The 17,539-nt window shown below is 46.8% G+C and overlaps 2 protein-coding genes across 6 annotated transcripts in view; one reads left to right on the top strand and one right to left on the bottom strand.

The window, feature by feature from the left end:
- NIPAL3 (NIPA like domain containing 3) overlaps positions 1-1,557 on the bottom strand; it is a 16,474-nt gene extending 14,917 nt beyond the window's left edge. Inside the window, exon 1 of one of the 5 annotated variants that reach the window (XM_041129223.1) lies at positions 1,539-1,557. The gene's annotated coding sequence lies outside the window, so the exon portion shown is untranslated. The other 4 variants (XM_041129220.1, XM_041129224.1, XM_041129222.1 and 1 more) reach the window with 4 other exon arrangements.
- On the top strand, positions 1,182-17,539 carry STPG1 (sperm tail PG-rich repeat containing 1). The gene is given in 10 exon segments (XM_041129334.1): positions 1,182-1,252; positions 1,308-1,645; positions 3,055-3,161; positions 7,722-7,823; positions 8,599-8,772; positions 11,885-11,972; positions 11,975-11,986; positions 12,697-12,866; positions 14,303-14,492; positions 17,254-17,539. Coding segments are annotated over 10 exon segments (1,329 nt in total). The 3' UTR covers positions 17,331-17,539.

Raw genomic sequence — 17,539 nt, 5'->3', positions numbered from 1 at the left:
ACACTGCAATGGTTCCTTTCACCAAAGGCCTCAAGGAGCATCAGCATCATCTCCTGGTTTGTATGGAGGGGGACACTGGAGTACGGACATTGCAGGGGTGTGATCCTCACAGGTGACATGTCCTTCAAAGACTACCCGAAATGGTGCAGGCTGAGCATCCCTTAGACCCTGGACAATTGGCCTGTGGTCACATCCTGAGGTAGCAGGACCCATCCCACGCTTAGGCTACAAACCACAAGCTCTCTTGGCCAACCTTGGCCTGCAAGTGATTACTTTAACTCACAGGTTGTCCCAGCGTCTCCAGCGGGGGGGGGGGGGGGGGGGACGGACGGGACAGGAGTAGCACGACAGCCTAGCCACGAAAGGCTAGAAACACCCCGTTGTGAGTGGAGGTGGGGGGAAAAGCCCCCTCCCACCATAAGGAAACCCTGCCTGGGCAGAGCAGAGCCTGGCTGAGGGCAGGGGTTGCCCCCAGCATCACCCTCGGGGGCTCAAGCCGCCCTCCCCAGCCGAGACCCGCAACCAGACCCCAACGGCGGTTTGTTCCCGACCCAAACTCCCACACACACCCCCGGGAAAACCCGCATGGCCGAGGGGACAGAGCCGGCCTGTCCCGGCGGTCCCGAGCACTCACCTGCTCCCTCAGGGAGCGGCCCCCGCACTCCACCCCCACGGCCCCGGGGCCTTTAGCCCCCAACTTCGGTTCCCGGCCGGGAACCGCGTTCCGTTCCTACCCCGCCCCTCCGATTTGCCGCCAGCCCTGTCAGTCCCGGGCCGGGCCCCGGTTGTCGGCGGGGATTGGCTGCCGGGCGGGGGGGTCGGGCTTTAGCGCAGCCTATGGGCCGAGCCCGTCTGAAGCGCAGGGCTCTGAGGAGGCGGGTGGGAGGAAGGAACCGGGTTTCGCCGTTCGTTTCGGGCGGGGCGGCGGCGGCAGCGCCCTGCTGCGGGACGGGCCCCGCAGGCCCCTCCCGGAGCCCCCAGTCCTGAGGGAAGGAGGGGACGCTCCCCAGCCCAGGGACAACCGCGGCAGCCCACCTTCACCCGGCGGGGTCGGTCCGTCCGTCCCCCCGTATTGGGGGGGCAGCGGCGGCTCCGGGTGAGGCCCCCCCCCGCTCCAGCCGCCAGAGCCGCCTTAAGGCGCATGCGCAACAAGGCTCCCCCCTCCCCGAGCCACCTTAAGCATGCTCAACCCGGCGGGCGGCGGCGGCTCTGAGAGTTCGCCTGTGATTGGGCGCCTGCCGGAGGGCCCAAAGTAACAGGCGCAGTGATTGGAGGAGAACTAGGTGGGCCGTTGTCTCGGCAACCAGGTGTACGCGTTCCCTCGGCCGCCGGTACCGCCGAGGGCCGGAGCGTCCCGAGACGCACCGGCAGGTACAGGCCGCACCGCGCCGCCTCACCTGGAGCGGGGAGGTGTGTGGGGGGCACCCCCGGCGCGCACCGCACTGCCTCACCCCCTCGGGTACCCGCCATTCCCAGCGTACACCGCGCTACCTGGCGGGGAGGACTGACGCCGTTCCCGACATGCACCGCGCCATCACCTGGGCGGGGCGGGGCAGTGACGTTGCTTCCTGTAGTTCGAGGAGGGGTCTTTCCTCGGGCGGCTTCCCGCCTCACGCTTCCTCATCCTCCCCCGAACGATCGTCCTGTACCCAGGCAGCAGTCGCTGCAGCGGTTGGTTGAACGGAGAAAACAAAGGTTATGGCTGACCCGTTACCTCTCTGTAGAAAACCAACCCAGTCCTTCCAGCCTCAGCCCGTCTGCTGCACGTTAATGCTTGTGACGGGTGTGTTTCAGAAACAAAATGGCGGCGCTACGCACAGTTGTTCCGTTGGATGTGGGGTAGCTCGGTAACACGCATACCTGCCTTTCCGCAGGCACTCGTGGATGCTCTGAAGGAGCACGAGGTACATCGAGCAGAAAAGCACCGCTTGGTACCGTGTAGTGAACAGGAACATTGAGCAGAAAAGCACTGCTCAGTACCATGTAGTGAACAGGAACAGCGCTTGCAGCAATCATTTCACAGCTGAAGAAGGAAAACCCCAACCATGCAAGGGTTTTTCTGTCAGAGCACAGCAAGGATTCATTAATGAAACAAATCAAGAGGAAGTGGCATCTGAAACAATTTATATCCGCAGCTGGTTAGAGGTGTTTCAGGTCCAAAATTGCTCTCCTTGGCGATGAACCAGCACAAGGGAATAAGTGCTATCAAAATCGTAATCCTGTTGCTGTGTGTTTTGCAAGACAGTGGAAAGTTTGCTGTTTGCTCCCTTGAGGCACTGACCAACTCCTTGTCCTGTACACCACCCCTGTAAGAGCCCTGTCTCTAGCAATTACTCAGACCTCTTCCCTGCACCAACCTTCCCTCTCAGTGCAGAGCTCATCTTAAGATCTGTACTATCCTTGCTCAGAAGCACACTTACATTTTCATGCAGCTTAAACTTTCCTAATGCAAAACTATTGCCAGTGCAGCTCTGTGACTGGTAGTCGTAACACCAGAGCTTGATTAAATGAGGTATCAGTGTTCTTGTCACTGTATGTCTATGAGAGACTATGCAATTTGAAAACCTGTAGTAGCTTCCACCTCACCATCTCTTGGCAGTCAAGAACACTGCCAAGGCAAGGCTTTTGATTCCAGGCCTGCAAAGCGCAGCGCTTTTTGGGTGGCAAGGGGAAGCTTAGTGTCCAAGTTTGGTAGGAGCTGGGGCGCTCAGCATCTTTCCTCAGATTTTCAGTTTAGAGATGGTCAGCCCCGTGAAGTGAGTTAAGATGCCTCACTCAGTAAATGAGGACAACCTGCAAAAGTGATGTAACAGCACTGAGTCACCCTTAAAGCCCATTCAGCAACAGTAGTGCTTCAAAGTGCTTTTTTTCCCTTTGCTTCTTAAATAAAACAGGGAAATTAAATGCAGAAATGACTGCTGATTTCTTGACTTGAATACTGCATTAATGTTAGATTTGCCTTTATCTTACACATCCTATTTAAAATGAAAGCTGGCATTGTAGTTAGGTTTCCTGTATCTCCATATTCAGAATATCATTGGCTGTTCCTTTTAGGTATCAAGATTTCCTCCAGTCCTTATAAATACCATTAGAAATGAATCTCAAACTCAGGAAAAAAAAGGGGATTTAATTCTCAGTCAAAGAGATTTCAGTATAACCAAGTAAGTAACAAAAATGTTTGAAGTTTATGTCTTTGTTTTGAATTTTTTTGCAACTCATAATGATCCTGTTTTGTAACAAGAATAGCAACTAAGTTTAGATCAAGGCTGTTAAATTAACTTTGTAATCACAACTGATAACAGGATGAGAAAAATGGTAATGCAATATTATTGGTTTAAACCTTGAAATTACTCCACATACAGCACCCTTGTCTGTACCATCTGCCCATCTCTCAGCCACCCAGCTTTGGCCCTGGTCCCGTTTCCAATCTTCTTGAGCTCTCTAGGACATATACATATACGTTGCGTTTCTTCTGAAATTCAGGACCAAATTCAAAGAAATCAGTGGAGTTAGCGCTTGTGTAATGATAGCACAAGATGACCCCTCCTGTCTTTTGCTATTTTTCACCCTGATCCTTCCCCGATTTGTAGGAATTACATTGGTACATCTGTTATCTGGCCAGCAGAGGGAAGCAGAAAGATATTTTAAAACCATACTGTTTCCCAGCCTGCCCTCTGCCGGGTTTCTTTTCAAGTCCAGCCAACACTCACAGGTGCCGAGGGCCTCCTGGGCTTTCTGGATCCAGCTTTCAAGCTACTTCCTCTGCTGGTGGAAGGAGGATGCCCATGGCCCCTGCTGGCAGTCTCCTGGTGACTACGTGGTAACCCTACAACTCTGAAAATTAAGTATATTAAGAATTTCTGAAACTTTATGTACCGGGTATGTAAAGTAGGTAAATCAAGGAAGTATTTGGCATCCTCCCTCTTTCTTCTTCTGCCTTTGGCATCTTCTCTTTCTTCTCCTTCCTTTGATCTCTTCCTCCTTGCTTGTCTCTCCCATCTCAGTGATATCAGGAGTGTATTATCTCAGGATTGAATAACAGCAATCAAGGACGTAAAGGACAAAAGATGAGGGAAAATGATCAAGGTAGAGAAGTTGCTTAAATACCTTCTGTAGGCGCCATCAGTCTGTCTGGTCAGCTTCCAGGAGTTCCAGATGACCTGATGCTAAGTTCTGACTAAAAGAGAAGAGGCAGAGTCTTAAGGTAGCTTCACAAAGCACTCCCTTCCCTTTGAGAATTTCCTGCTTGAAGGGCAGAGCGGGCAGGAAGCCAAACCACAAGCTACACAAGGGCTTGGCTGATTCTTTCTTAAGCTTTATCCCTAGAGAAAAGTTGCTGCACCAGATAGGGGAGGGGAAGCATTAGATCCATTAATGCTAGACCATTTGGGGGCTGCTGACTTAGTTTCCTCCACCAAAAGCAGTTGACTGTGTCCTCTTCAGCACAAGCCATTTTGGAGCACATTCCTTTAGCAGGGTAGTCAGGGATAAATGCCGGTACATGAAGTTTACCTACTTGTAATTTAGGCAACGTAAAGAGCTTATTTGCTCCTTACTACCTGACCTAGAATACCTAACAGGTGAGTTGACCCACTTTTGTAACTCTGCCAGTTTACCACTGTCTTCACACACCCCTGTGGGTACCAGAACACTGGAGTTTGCAAGGTATTTCTGATGGACTTACCTCGCAGCACAGTGCCCCTTATACTACCAGAATACGATTCGAAGGGCACAGAGGTATGCAGTCACTTTAGCAGGAGGTAGATTTCCAAGGGCGTGTAGATGTCTAATCTCCAATTACTTTCAACAACACTGAGGTGATGATGGTTGTGCCAAACCCAGAGCTGGATGCATCGGATGGGAGAAAGGCTCTGTAGCTGTTTCCCTTACACGTGCTATCCTGGAAGGCACTAATCAAGAACGTGCTGCCAGAGTAGTAACTCCCCTTTATGGGGCAGGGCTGAGCATGGGACTCCATCCAAGCCTCAGCAGGCTGGTCAGCAGGAGCAGCCAAGCCTGGGCAACACCAGGGAATGGAGCTTGCAGATGCAGTTTTTTATCAGCTGCTTTGGAAACATGCTGCAATTTTAATAGCCAGTTCTAGCAAATTGGACCAATCTTGCTTTCCTCAGCACAAGCCTCTTGTCCATGGAGCACAGGGTGGAGAACCTCAAGCACGTGGCAGGGCTTCCACATGACAGGGCCACGTGGAGATGCAAGCTGAAGACCAGGGCAGTGCAGTGTCTGTTCTGCTTCTAGTTCTGGGGGTTGATAAAAAATAGTTCAGGATCCCTGCCTGCTTCATGTGGACAAGCCCTCAGACCACATCTTCAGAAATCTCCTCCTGTAGGTTTGGCATCCTAGGAGTGTCACACAGGGGCTGAACCGAAACATAGCGTAAGTCAGAGTAGCTCTGCTGAAATTCCCAGGGTTGCATCACATACCTCAAATTTTGGTTTGTCCTGAAGCATTTTCCTACAAAGAAAAATACATGAAAAAGATTATTTGTGACTATATGTGCTTTATAACTCAGGTGGCATTTTTTTGAGGAAGGGCAAATCTGCAAGGATTATGTGTGCACATAACGAGAACTGGAGACCTGGGATCTGATTCCTTGCAATGCTTTTCCAGTTTTAATGGAAGTGGCACATATTTGGGTTTTATTATTTTTAGCACTGTAGTAGCTCTATTACACTTGTCCGTGCATGTAGCAAGAAACAGCTCAGCTGCAGTGGAAAAACAGACTGGTGAAGTGATTTGCCCATGATCTCACTATAAATCAACAGCATCTTCTCCAGTAGACAACACTGCCTGCCCACTCCCATCTATTCTTCCCTTTAGTCTGCTCTTTTGCAAGACCAAGCAGAGCAAGAGCCTCCTTCCTTCTCCCTGCCATTTCTGGTTGTTTCTTAAGGGGGAGCGAGTCATTCCAGGATTGCTGCTTCTGTATGGCCATCAGCACAGGTCCTGTCTAGATGGTGGTTTTTAATCAACCATATACTCGTCCTATGCAGGCTTCCATTTCCCCACTTTCAACCTTGCATCTTTCCTGCTCCCTCTTGATCCTGCAAAAACAGACTACACAGTCAAATCCCTTCATTCAGCCTCGTGTCTTTGCACGAGTGGAATAATGCCCAAACTACTTTCTTTTCTCCTCTCAACTGTACATTGCCTTGTTCTTCAATCCCATGCATCCTATTCTCTTTCCCTCACTGTTATGCACACATTATTGGGGGGGGGGGGCATCTGATTACTGTCAGAATCCAACTCTGAAGTCATCAGAACAGGAACTAAGTCGCTTCCAGGCACTTCCAGAATATTTTCCATTGGTAACTAGCAGACAAGACAATTAATTAAGTTCACATAATGGTAGAATGCTCTTAAAGATCAGGAACTTCAGCTCTTTCCATCCTACATACTGGAATAATTTCACATTTATGTTAGTACAAAGCTATTTCTTTCATCTTGTATGGTCCCAGACCTTCCAAGTCCCACTTTTTTTTCTGGGATTGGCAGAAGTAGGGCATGCTACCAAGGGCATTCAGCACTTCATGGGACCATGTCTGAAAAGCTGGAGGTATTGTGTACGACACAGACGGGTTCTGATTTATTTGGCTCTATAAATAGAATCCTGCCCAGTCCTCTTTTTGAAAAGCCCAGAAAGAGAACAGTCAGGAAAGGTGTGGTGACTGCAAATAATGCATTCTGCCCACACGCTGAATTAATTAGGTCCCACTCAGGTGTTAGAGGTGAGATTTTAGATTTGCTGTGGCTCCCAGTCTATACAAATTGCCATGTAGACAGTAGAGAAATTTGATCTTCCCGATACTCAGAAATATTCAGTTTTCCATGCAACAGGAGACTTGCATTAAAAGATTATAATTTTGAAACAAGGAAGACATCTACCTCAATGCACAATTACAATTAAAGCATAAAATTTGGGGCTGCAAGTGATGACTTGGACAATGGTACAGGAAATACAATAATACCATCATTTATGCTGCTGGTACACCTTCAGCTGGAATGTTATGTTTAGTTCTGGCTACCCTGACTCTGAAAAAAGGCTATGGCAGAAATAGACTCAATTTAGAAATAAGAGATATGATCATTAGAGTCCCAGTAAAGACTGAAAACACTGAAGATGTTTAATTTAGAGAGAAGGCAAATAAGATGGATTGAAATGTATTTGAGATAGTTAAGAAAAATGAAATAGTGAGCTTCTCCCATATCATATAAAACAGAAGGATATCAGCATAAACTTAAAAAACAATAAATTTAAACTTGAAAGAAGGAAGTAATTGTACAAACAATGTTCATTCTCCATTTGTAAACTGGGATGGTAATTTACCATGAAAGCTGTTTGGAGCAACAGATATACAAATAAAAAAAATAATTAATAGTAGTTTATTTGTGGAACTCACAGCCATAAGGGCCAGTAAGACCAATTGTAAGCAAGTTTTAAAAGTTGTTTAGATACATATGGACACATATGGGCTGTATGAACCATTGCTCTGTTCCAGCATCACTGTTCTCAGAGTTGTTCCTAAAAGAACTGGTATGTTTTGGTCTACGCTCAGAAAGATGAAGAGCAGGGATGTACTGGGGAAAGGAGCTGTCCCATTGGTATCGGTGAGAGCCTGGGCCTGTGTCTCATTGCATTTGCCCCAGGAGAGAGGTAACTAATACAGCTTGGTCCACACGTGTGAGATTTCTCTTGCTAGAATGAAACCCCAGGCCCAGGATTCTATAGTGTCACTCATCAGTCTGCTGAGATCAATGGCACCTCATTGCCAAAGAAAGGAACCACATACTTCCCTTCACTGGTAAGAGGAAGTATTTTATTTCAGACTGATTTCCAAAGCTGCTAAAGTCACCTAGTGCCTTTGTATTGACTTCAGTGGACTATGGATCTGGTCTTTAACTGACTCTGTTGACTATGTCTGCAATACCTATTTAGGGTTGTATTGGGGATTTTTCTAAAATCCAGCCAAGAGGGAAAATGATTTCTCATTGTCAGACAGTTATAATTAAGGTGGAAGTCCAACAGCTCTTCTAAGCTGCTTTTTCATATGCTCTTATCTTTTAAATTTCTACTGGGGCTGAAATTTCCTTTGCTCAGTCTCACCCAGAGGTGGTCCTTTTTAATTTTGCATGAACCTTTTCAAGCAAAATTGGCAAAGCTGTTGTTAAGTTAGTAAAGTGTAAAGAAGGATACACACACACACACACTCTGTGGACTCATTTAGAATATTGTATTAAGCTATCTGAAATTCGTAGCTAAAGTGAATAATTTCAGGATCTGTTCTCTCTAACAAAAGATGTAAAGGTTGTCTTTAAGGTTTCTTTTGCAAGCTGGTGAGCATCTCCACCCCAAAAAAGAAGAAATCAATGAAACTTGGTACCTGAAAAAGTCACCCTCACCCCCATTTCATCTCATAGAACTTGCAGCCATCAGTTCTGTGTAGCAGTTTCTGCTGTTTTTAAAATGCAAAAGGTGATTTGTCCTTAAAAATTAGATTTGGTAAATTCCAAGCCACAGTTACTTCCCAGTTTCTTATCAGCTCAGCTACTGACAGTTTCCTTGCTCCCTGTTTCCAGGTTCCATGCACTGCATGCAAGAAAATCTCCAACTATCCAGCTGCGAATGCCTACAAGATCCTGTCCTGTTTTCAGCCCAAGCAAGACTTCAGCAAGGAAAACCCTAGCATGTTTCAACACCCCATTGCTAGGTAGATTGAGAAAATCCCCACTCCAGCACCCAATCAATGCTATGTAAGTAGATTTGCAAGGGAGGACAAGGACGGGGTGGGTCACAGCTAATGTATAATGTTTGTGATGTTTGATGTTCCAGAAGACACTAGAACTAGCTGTAACCTACCTAGTTTGGGTGCAGCTCTCAGGGTAGCTGCAACAGCCCAGACCTTTGCACCAGGTACTTATCCTGTGCCTGATGATTTTGAGGTCTGTGCCACTGTGGGCAGTTTGACACCAGTATCTAAACTAACGAGCGTGAAGCTAGGTCAGGTATTTCCGCATGATGTGCTGTCTTACCTCTGACTGTGCTGCAGATGTACCGCATGCTGTTGTGAACCTTGAGCACACATCGGGCAGTAACTCTTCAATACCAAGGGAGCAAGAACACATCCCTGACACTGGGACGGCAGCAACCAGTGTCCTTGCCACATCCACCAGCTTTGATACTGAAAGACCCCGTAGCATCCCGTGAGTTTTCATCCCAGAAATCTGACCTGTCTTGGTTGGTTGCAGGGGACTTCTGCCAAGAAGCTCAAGGCAGGTGAATGTTACATCTTTAACAGGTGCTGGGTTTTGAGGTTCAACCTCAGAGCTGGGAATCAGGTCTGTGTACGTACAACTGATGTAATTGACTGTGCCCTTCCACTTGCTATGGAGCTGTGCCAGTTTATATCAGCCAAGGACCTAGCCTTCAGGTTCAGTTCCTGAACCTCCTGCTGATTCACCCTTGTGTAAGTCACTTAACTGTTCTGCGCCTGATGCTCCCCACCCATGCCATGGTGACCAGGCTTCACTGGGGTGTTGTAAGCTTTAGTCCACAGGAATTCAGAACATTTTGAGATACGGGAGATACTAACAAAACACAAAGTGTTATTAACAATTATCACATAGTTTATAATAATATATGCAGTGCTAATGGACTTTTCTGTCCCTTCAATGGTGTCTTGCTATAGCTGTGATTACTTTTGGATTGTTTTGTTATTCTTTAGAGGAAGTTTTTGTCTTTTTCTGCACAGCATGTCAGCATTGCAGCCATTTCCTAGTGAGCTGTCCCCTTTTAAACTGCACTTTAATGCAAGATACATCCACTTTGTGGTGAGGCAGAGCACGTTGACTCTTTATAATATTTGATGACTTTGCATAGCTGTTTAAGACAGAATGAAGACGACACAATTTAATAAGCTTAATAAGCTGCCACTCATCAGCTGAGACATCTTAACTGGCTGCATGCATGTTCCTGAAGCAATTCATGCTTTTATAGTAATTTGATACAGTTTAAACATCAGCAAAGGTGTTTTAAACAAACATGTCTTACCTCACAATTTGGGTGTGCAAAGAGCACACGTACAGAGTTACCGAGACTCAGCTGACATGGGGTAATCATGTTTGCTCACACAACCTATACACTAAGACTGTGAACTTTCTTATAATGACTCACTCCGACTGAGTATCTGCCCCAGCATGTTCTAAGTTGATTAAACTAGTTTGCAGGCCATAATTATTTTCTATATCATACTATAATGGATTCGCATCATATTATTTTTAACATTGTAAGAATTTGCTTCTGGGAACGGCCTTCTTGAATTAATCACTGACTCATGATTTACTGTAGGAGATAATATCTAACCTACAAGAAGCAGAACAGGAAACTATCTATTTAAAAGATGGCAGTGTCTGATAATTTATGACTATAGACAAAAAGACATCTGAGAAGAAAAAGGTGGACAGATCCTGCAGTCTTTACGTGGTCACTGCTCTCACTCAGGCAAAAAGGAACTTTTGTCTAGTAACTGGAGGATCTGCTTTTGAGGCAGTGACAGCTGAAAATTGGCAAATATTGGAGAAAAAAAGAGAGTGAGAAACAAGAAAACAGTGTCCCAAGCTGTCCTCAAAGCCGTCTTCAGCTCTGGGACCAAACCCTATCTTAAAATAAAGCCAGTTAAACATCATGACTATTGTAGGCATTTCACCAGCTTACTATAGGAAACATGAAAAAAACAGGGAAAAAGCATCAGGCTTTTTGTGTTTGAATCTTTAATGCAGGTGTCATCTTGCTACCTCCCCACTCTTATGTGTGAACTGGCCTCTTCCACTTACATCATTGAATTAGCCTGGACCATTAGATGTTTTCTCTAACTATAGCCCGATTAGAAAAAGTCAATTTCAGCAGCCAACAATAAAAAGCTTTAAATCCCAGAGCATGTTCCAGGAGGTAAGGCTTCATCCTGGGAATCTGAAGAATCTTTCCTTTGTCCCATTTCACCAGTGATCTATTCTGTGATTTTGGGTAACTCATACAGCCTTTGGCACTGTAGGTTTTTTGACTCTGTAAGGAGAGCAATTCTCACTTTGAGTGTGAAGCTTCTTAGGAGCTGTGGATGAAACGTGTATCTATATATATTTTGTCAAAAAGCTGCTGTGTGCACCAGGGCAGTGACTGCAGCAGGTAGCTGAGCACTCCAGAAGAGCAGCGTGACCTGCTTCCCCAGGGACTTTTGGCACCTCTGTCCAAGTTAATTAGCTTGGGGACCGCTAGCAGCATAACAACAGTGCTGCACACTGAGCTTGGTGCAAGCTGCAGGAGGGCACAAACGCTCCAGCAGTTATCTGCAGGCTTGAACGAACTGAAATACAAATTCTTCAAGTCATCCTTAGCTCAAAGCCATCAGCCCACCCTGCAGTCCCAGCAGCGACAGCCGCAGAAACATCTCCTTTTCTCTGTAGCGCTTTCCAGAGGCTGCCACGCAGATGCTCCTTTGGTGTCTTGGCAGCACCACCTCCAATTCTGTGCTCAGTTGGTGACTTGAACAAAAATGGATGCTTAGAGCTGACATTGGAGAAGTCTAGAGACAGCAGTTAAACACACAAAGCCACATTTTCTGCAAGAGTTTCAAGTCCTTGGCGTCTGTGTAAATGCAACCTTTACATGCTGGGCAGTCACAAAGAGACCTACCTACAATTGGTAAACACTCCCAGATTTTGGCCCTAATACTGCCTACAGCTGTATCATTAGAATCACTCACAATGGAGACAACTGGATTTTAAATGTGGGTTTTCCTTTGTTGGTAATTACCCACAGGTAAAGTCAATTCAAAGGCATTCACAAGCCCTTTTTCTTTTTCTGAAACAGACCTCTATGGATTTCTGCAAGCAAAGCAACTACGTTTCTGGCCAGACAGTGTTTATGTCCAAAACCACAAGAGGATTAAATTTGGAAAACGGCCTTCTCCTTGTACGAGAGCCTTGAACTGGGAGGAAAGACATTGCTGGTGATTTTGGTTCTGATCATCCAGGGTGCAGAGCACCATCGCACACAAATTCAGGTCACTCAGAGCTTCTTAAGGCATGTTCAATTTAAACAGGTGTCAGGACACTAGTTAGTCTCCCTTCGAAGAGCTCTGGGGAGGTCCCTTTGAACCTCTTCTGAGACAACAATCCAGAAACCATCCTGACAGTTTTGAGTAGCCGTAAGGAATCGCTAGAACACCCCACAACTCAGTGTAAATGCCAGAGGCTTCAGGAGAAGCCACATTAGTACATAATGTACCAAGCTCCACAGTACGCGAGCTGCAAAAGAAGTCTACTCCTGGCCCATTGCCTGGTGAGGTTTGAGACCTGGAGTGTGAAGGCACATAGCTTTGTAGCTTATCTTACAAGTTATACCACATGCGAGTTCTCCTCCCGTTTGTTTGATTCTTTAAAATTGCTAATACCTGTGTTTGTTCCTATGCTCAGGACAAAGTTTAGTGTTGCCTTATCAGTGTCCCTCGAAATAAGCTCTGCCCAGGACAGCACTTTTTAAATCCAGAAGTGATTTCCCCACACAGTCCTGTTATACCGGTTCTTTTTCCTTCTATTACATTCACTGACTGATGCACTCTCCTCAGTGCCACTGTTGCAGCCTTGTTTGGTATTTACATCCCTTTCCTGTTTGTCTTGTAGGTCACTGCGACATCAACGATTCCCTCATCAAGGTGTCTCCCAAGGGTATAACATCCTGCTTCAAGTCAAAGACCTCCCGCCTAACAAGGATGTACAGATTTACTCCAGAGCCTGCAACCTAACAGCCACATAAACCGACCAAGGAAGCAAAGAAAACTCCTTTTAGGTAAGTCCAGCCTGGAAGACGTGCCACTTCTATGGGACATATGAAAATATGTCAGACAGCAGAGTGATCCCACAGCGTCCCACTATACCACCTGGTCCAATGGGGCCAGTTACTGCCACAGGTTTACAGGAACTGGCACAGAGGTGGAAGTGTTACAGTGCACTGCCTTGAAGGGGAGTGTGGGTTGATAACACCCCGGAGCAGTGTATCAGAGGTACCTTTATCAGATGATCTCTCAGACATTTACAAACAGTAATTAAACACTGCACCACCCTTATGATGTAGGGGTAATTTCTTATCCCCGTCGTACAGAGCAAGAAGCCAGAGCACACATGACCTGGAAAAAGATCCTTCATATCCCAGGCAGAGGCTTTAAGCATTAGGCTGTGTTTCTTTTGGATGTGCCTAGACCAGGCCCCAGAGGAACACACTGGGCATAAAGAGTCAAATCTGGGAACCGCTGGGCGGCAATGGTGAGGGATGCTCGTTGCTGCACAGCATCTCAAGGAACCTGGGCATTTCCTCAGCCCCTGCTAAGGCTGGGAATTAGAGCTGGAAAGAGGCTTGTAAAAGTCTCAAGTACTTCCTTCAAGCCAGAACTGCCATTCCCTTGTATTCCATCCTACCGCTTGTTTCAAAGAGATTAAAAGGCATGAAAGGAAACTCCGTCCTCCCAAGCCCTCCTCCCCCTTGCTGTCCTTATGAGAAGGCAAATAAATCTGCCTATCAGCAAATTGTTCAAGTAAATTTATTGTCACCATGCAGCGACGTTGCCTGGCCTAAGATTAAGATCAACAATAAATTCCTGACCATGGAAAAGAATGAGAACATGAGAAAGCCCACGGCTCTCCTTACCCAACAGGTGTATCTTTACTACATCTCTCAGCAGTTGTATCTTATAACAGGGGTTTTGTAAAAAGAGTGGGAAGCTGTAGGCTGGGAGGGAAGCAATGCCAAGTGGCATTTGATAAGGACAGAAGGCTAGAGGAAAGGGCAAATTAAATATGAGGAGAGAAGATCACCAGTCTGTATTATCAGAAAACACAAAAACACTCCACACCCAATTGCTGGGGTTAGAGCCTGCTCCCTCTCCTGTTTCAGTCAGTGGGAGAAAATGGGAAGAACTCCCAGTTGGAGTCATTTGGCATCGCTGTCTTGGTTTCAGCACTATCTTGCTTTGCAGTAGCTGGGCAGCCAGGTCTCTACAGAGGCTGGACCACTGGCAAGTCTTTCTATTTTACAATAAACAAAGCGGACTGTCTATGGCATTGCAATTGGACCCTTTCTTCCCCCAGATCATTTCCCAAAGATTTTGGCTTAGAAGGATAAAGTATCCACCTCCCCAAGGCACTTAACAGAAACCACAGCTTTTATTTCCAGACATAAAACCCCATCAGTGTGGGACAAGTTCCTCAAATCTCTTTTTCTCCTGACGGGCAGGAATTCTGCTTGACTCTCTCTGCTCCAGCCATCCCACCTTGTAAAGATCCTCCCTCACCTGGGCCCGGGCAATACAACCCTGTGGATTACAAAGGGTCTCCAAAGCAGGACTGCTCAAAGCAGACTGCGTTTGTCTCAAACACAGAGCAATGGACAGAGCGCGGATAACAGGAAGCGTTCCCTGGGCCAGGTAAAAATAAGAATCGTTCTGAAGTACTTCTCACTACTACAGATAGCAAAACATAAATGTGACCAAACAGCGCTATTGCCCACTCAACAGGAAAAAAAATGAAGCACAGAAATTAGGAAAGCTCACCCACAAAGTCATGTGGACACCTGAAGACACACACCGTTTCTGAGAGGCACTTAACTCAGTAGCACACGGCGTGTAGGACCTTTTGTGAATGGGGGACAGTAGATTTATGATGAGCACCAAGTGTCTAAATCCTTATAAAATCAGAGCATAGCATCTCCTGACACCTTCAGATGGTCCAATGTCATCCAAAGGGCCACACAGCAGCAATGTGGCAGAAGCAGCACTAGAGTCCTGACTGCCAGCTCTTTGTCCAACTTGCTGGTCCGTATTTTACAATATTATTTTTAAAGGCAAGATTGAAAAAAGCGTGTTTGCAATGTAAAGGCCATTAAAGCATCACTGACTGTCAGTGCATTCGACAAACAGGTTCTGTGAGTTCTGGTGCATGTGTCAAACTATCACATAATTCTGGCTGTTGGTACAACAGACATTTCACCTGCACTATTTTTCTATTTGATTGGAAGAGAGGAGCACTTGCAGGGAGAGAGGGTGAGGGGGAAGGCATGCCTGCTTACGGTAGAGAGAGCCTCTGTGCCCCAGCTGGAGAGCCGTGTTACAGAGCCCCTCAGCAGGGTCTCCTTGGTTTTATATCCCTCTGGCTGTCCTGTCCTCCATCGGCTTCAATAGAGCTTTCCTGACATAAAGCTGAGTAAAATGGGAGAAGAAACACATCCCGCAGCTTGTAATCAGGAAATGCCTGGGGAAGTGGGAGGCGGGACCCACCCTCAGTGAGGAATGGGTTAAACAGCCTGACTTATGGTGACATGCCACCAGTCCCTCCAGCCAGGACCAGTGGGCAGCTGCCCGACTCCTGCAGGCAGTGGTCACAGCTGGAGTTGTTCCTCAGCAGGAAAGGGACAACTTGCACAAGAAACAGTGCTGAATTTTGAGCCTGACATTAGCATTGATAAGAGAGAGGCGGATGCAGGGACAAATCCTGCTGCAGTCTCCTTGTGTTGAGCAGTTCTTGACTGCGTGGGTACAGAACTCATCATGGGGTGGAGGTAGAGCTCAGCTCAGCCTGGGCGGATCGTGTCCCTCAGCGCCCGTTGGCTAATTGTTGCCAGGCGCAAGTAACATTATTTTTTTTCAGTTAGTCAGACTCATATTCCTTGCCCTGTTTATTTCTTCTCAGATTCTTAAGTCCTTCTGGGACGTTACTACAGGGCTGAAAAAGCAGACAATAGCAATACTGCTATTCTTTCTAGCGTTTGAACTTACCCAGCTGCAGATTTTGTACCAGCCACACACAGCGAGAGAACACGCTGGTGCCATTAGTCTCTCCAGAGCCCTTGCGGCAGCACAAGTGGGGTAATGGGCTTTTCTGGAGCCACGTCCGGATCATATCCCAGACTTGCAACGTACTGCGTCAACATGCCAACTCCCCGAGAGCTGTTCTGCTGACTAAGCTAGGACGAGAGCCCCAGCCAACGTAAATCAGTCTGTTTCAGTTAAAGGAACAGAGCTAGGCCAGTTTATTCATGCTGAAGATCTGACCCACAATTGTTAAGGATGGTTACCAAATTCATTAAAGAGGAGGGGAATGGGCTAGAAATACCTTCTACAGATGGTGGAGAAATGCCCTTTTTCATTTTCATCAGTCTTTTACGCCAGTTTGATTAGAAACCCATGCAATACCATGTCAGTGCGTGAAGGGGACACCATCACCACAGACACAGCCATCCATGTAGTCTTTGCTCTGTTGCTAGAAAAACCCCACATCTCCTTTCCACTCTAGCCTGAAAAGAGGGGAAGAAAATTCCACTGGATCAAAACGCCCAGTCATGAGATTAGATGTGACTTGAGCCCTTTGCCCACAAGAACGCATAATACGTAGAGAACCATTCTGCGCTATGCCACAAAGAGCAGAACTACAGGGAGGCAAAACACTTCACAATTCAATCAGTCAGTGGCTGATACAAAGCAGCAGCTTTATTAAAGGCTGGTTATTCAGCAGTTGTTAATGCCTGGGCTGTTTGGAGGCATTTCCAGGAACTCTGGCTAATCCCTTGCCCAGGAGTCACAGTCAAATGTACGTTCAAGACAACCCTCGACATACTAAAGGTAAACCGACATCTATGCACACCAAACGTTAGCGCTAAACTCTAATGCTATGGCCAAAGACACCTTCCAGCTGAAGATACCAGGACATTCACACAGGCTGAGGGTTTTGGTACCCGCCTCACCGATCACAAATTTAGTTCTACAAATCCAAGGAACTACCAAGGAATTAAGTGAGAAAGCAGAGCGGAGGGGACCCTCACTGACTTCATTAAAGCTTTCCATACTGCGAAACAGATGCAGACAGAGTTTCATTTTCCTGTCGTTGATCCTCTCCGATACCCAACACAGCACCAGGGCATCTCCAAACACAACATGTGGGTGTCCTAAGAAAACACAAGATGCTGTTCTTCCCTTTATAGCGATGGAGAACCACACCACGCACCGAGATCCTCAGCTGCTTGGTTGATGATGCAAGGAATGAATAAGCATGAATAAAGACATAGAAACTGGGTGTTATTTGTAGAAGTGAAGAGCAGAGCCCTCCGCCCAGCACTGGGGATACCAGAGCTCTTGCACAACTCAGCTCACATGCTGCTATGTCTCTCTTTTTTATGCAGCTCTGTCATTGCAGGCGCTTATTCGCCCAGAGCACTCGGGAAGTATTCCTTCATCTACAGCTACGGTAGAAAGTGGCTCCTGGCACTGTGAGCAGCAGAACCCGGACACCAGAGCAGGGTCCCTCAAACAGGACTTCTGTCAAACTCTGCAAAGCACACGCTAACTCACAGTAAGCAGTCCTGTCCTCAGCCTGCCGTGGTTGGCTCACTGATAGCTCAGCAGCTAATAAGCGGTACTTGGTACTGTATATTGGAAAATGATCATTAGCTAAAGTTGATTTGACAGCTTCCAGTTTTGTA

Source organism: Aquila chrysaetos, chromosome 16, assembly GCF_900496995.4.
Source record: "Aquila chrysaetos chrysaetos chromosome 16, bAquChr1.4, whole genome shotgun sequence".
In the NCBI taxonomy this organism is placed as follows: domain Eukaryota; kingdom Metazoa; phylum Chordata; class Aves; order Accipitriformes; family Accipitridae; genus Aquila; species Aquila chrysaetos.
This window is presented reverse-complemented; position numbering and strand designations above follow the sequence as displayed.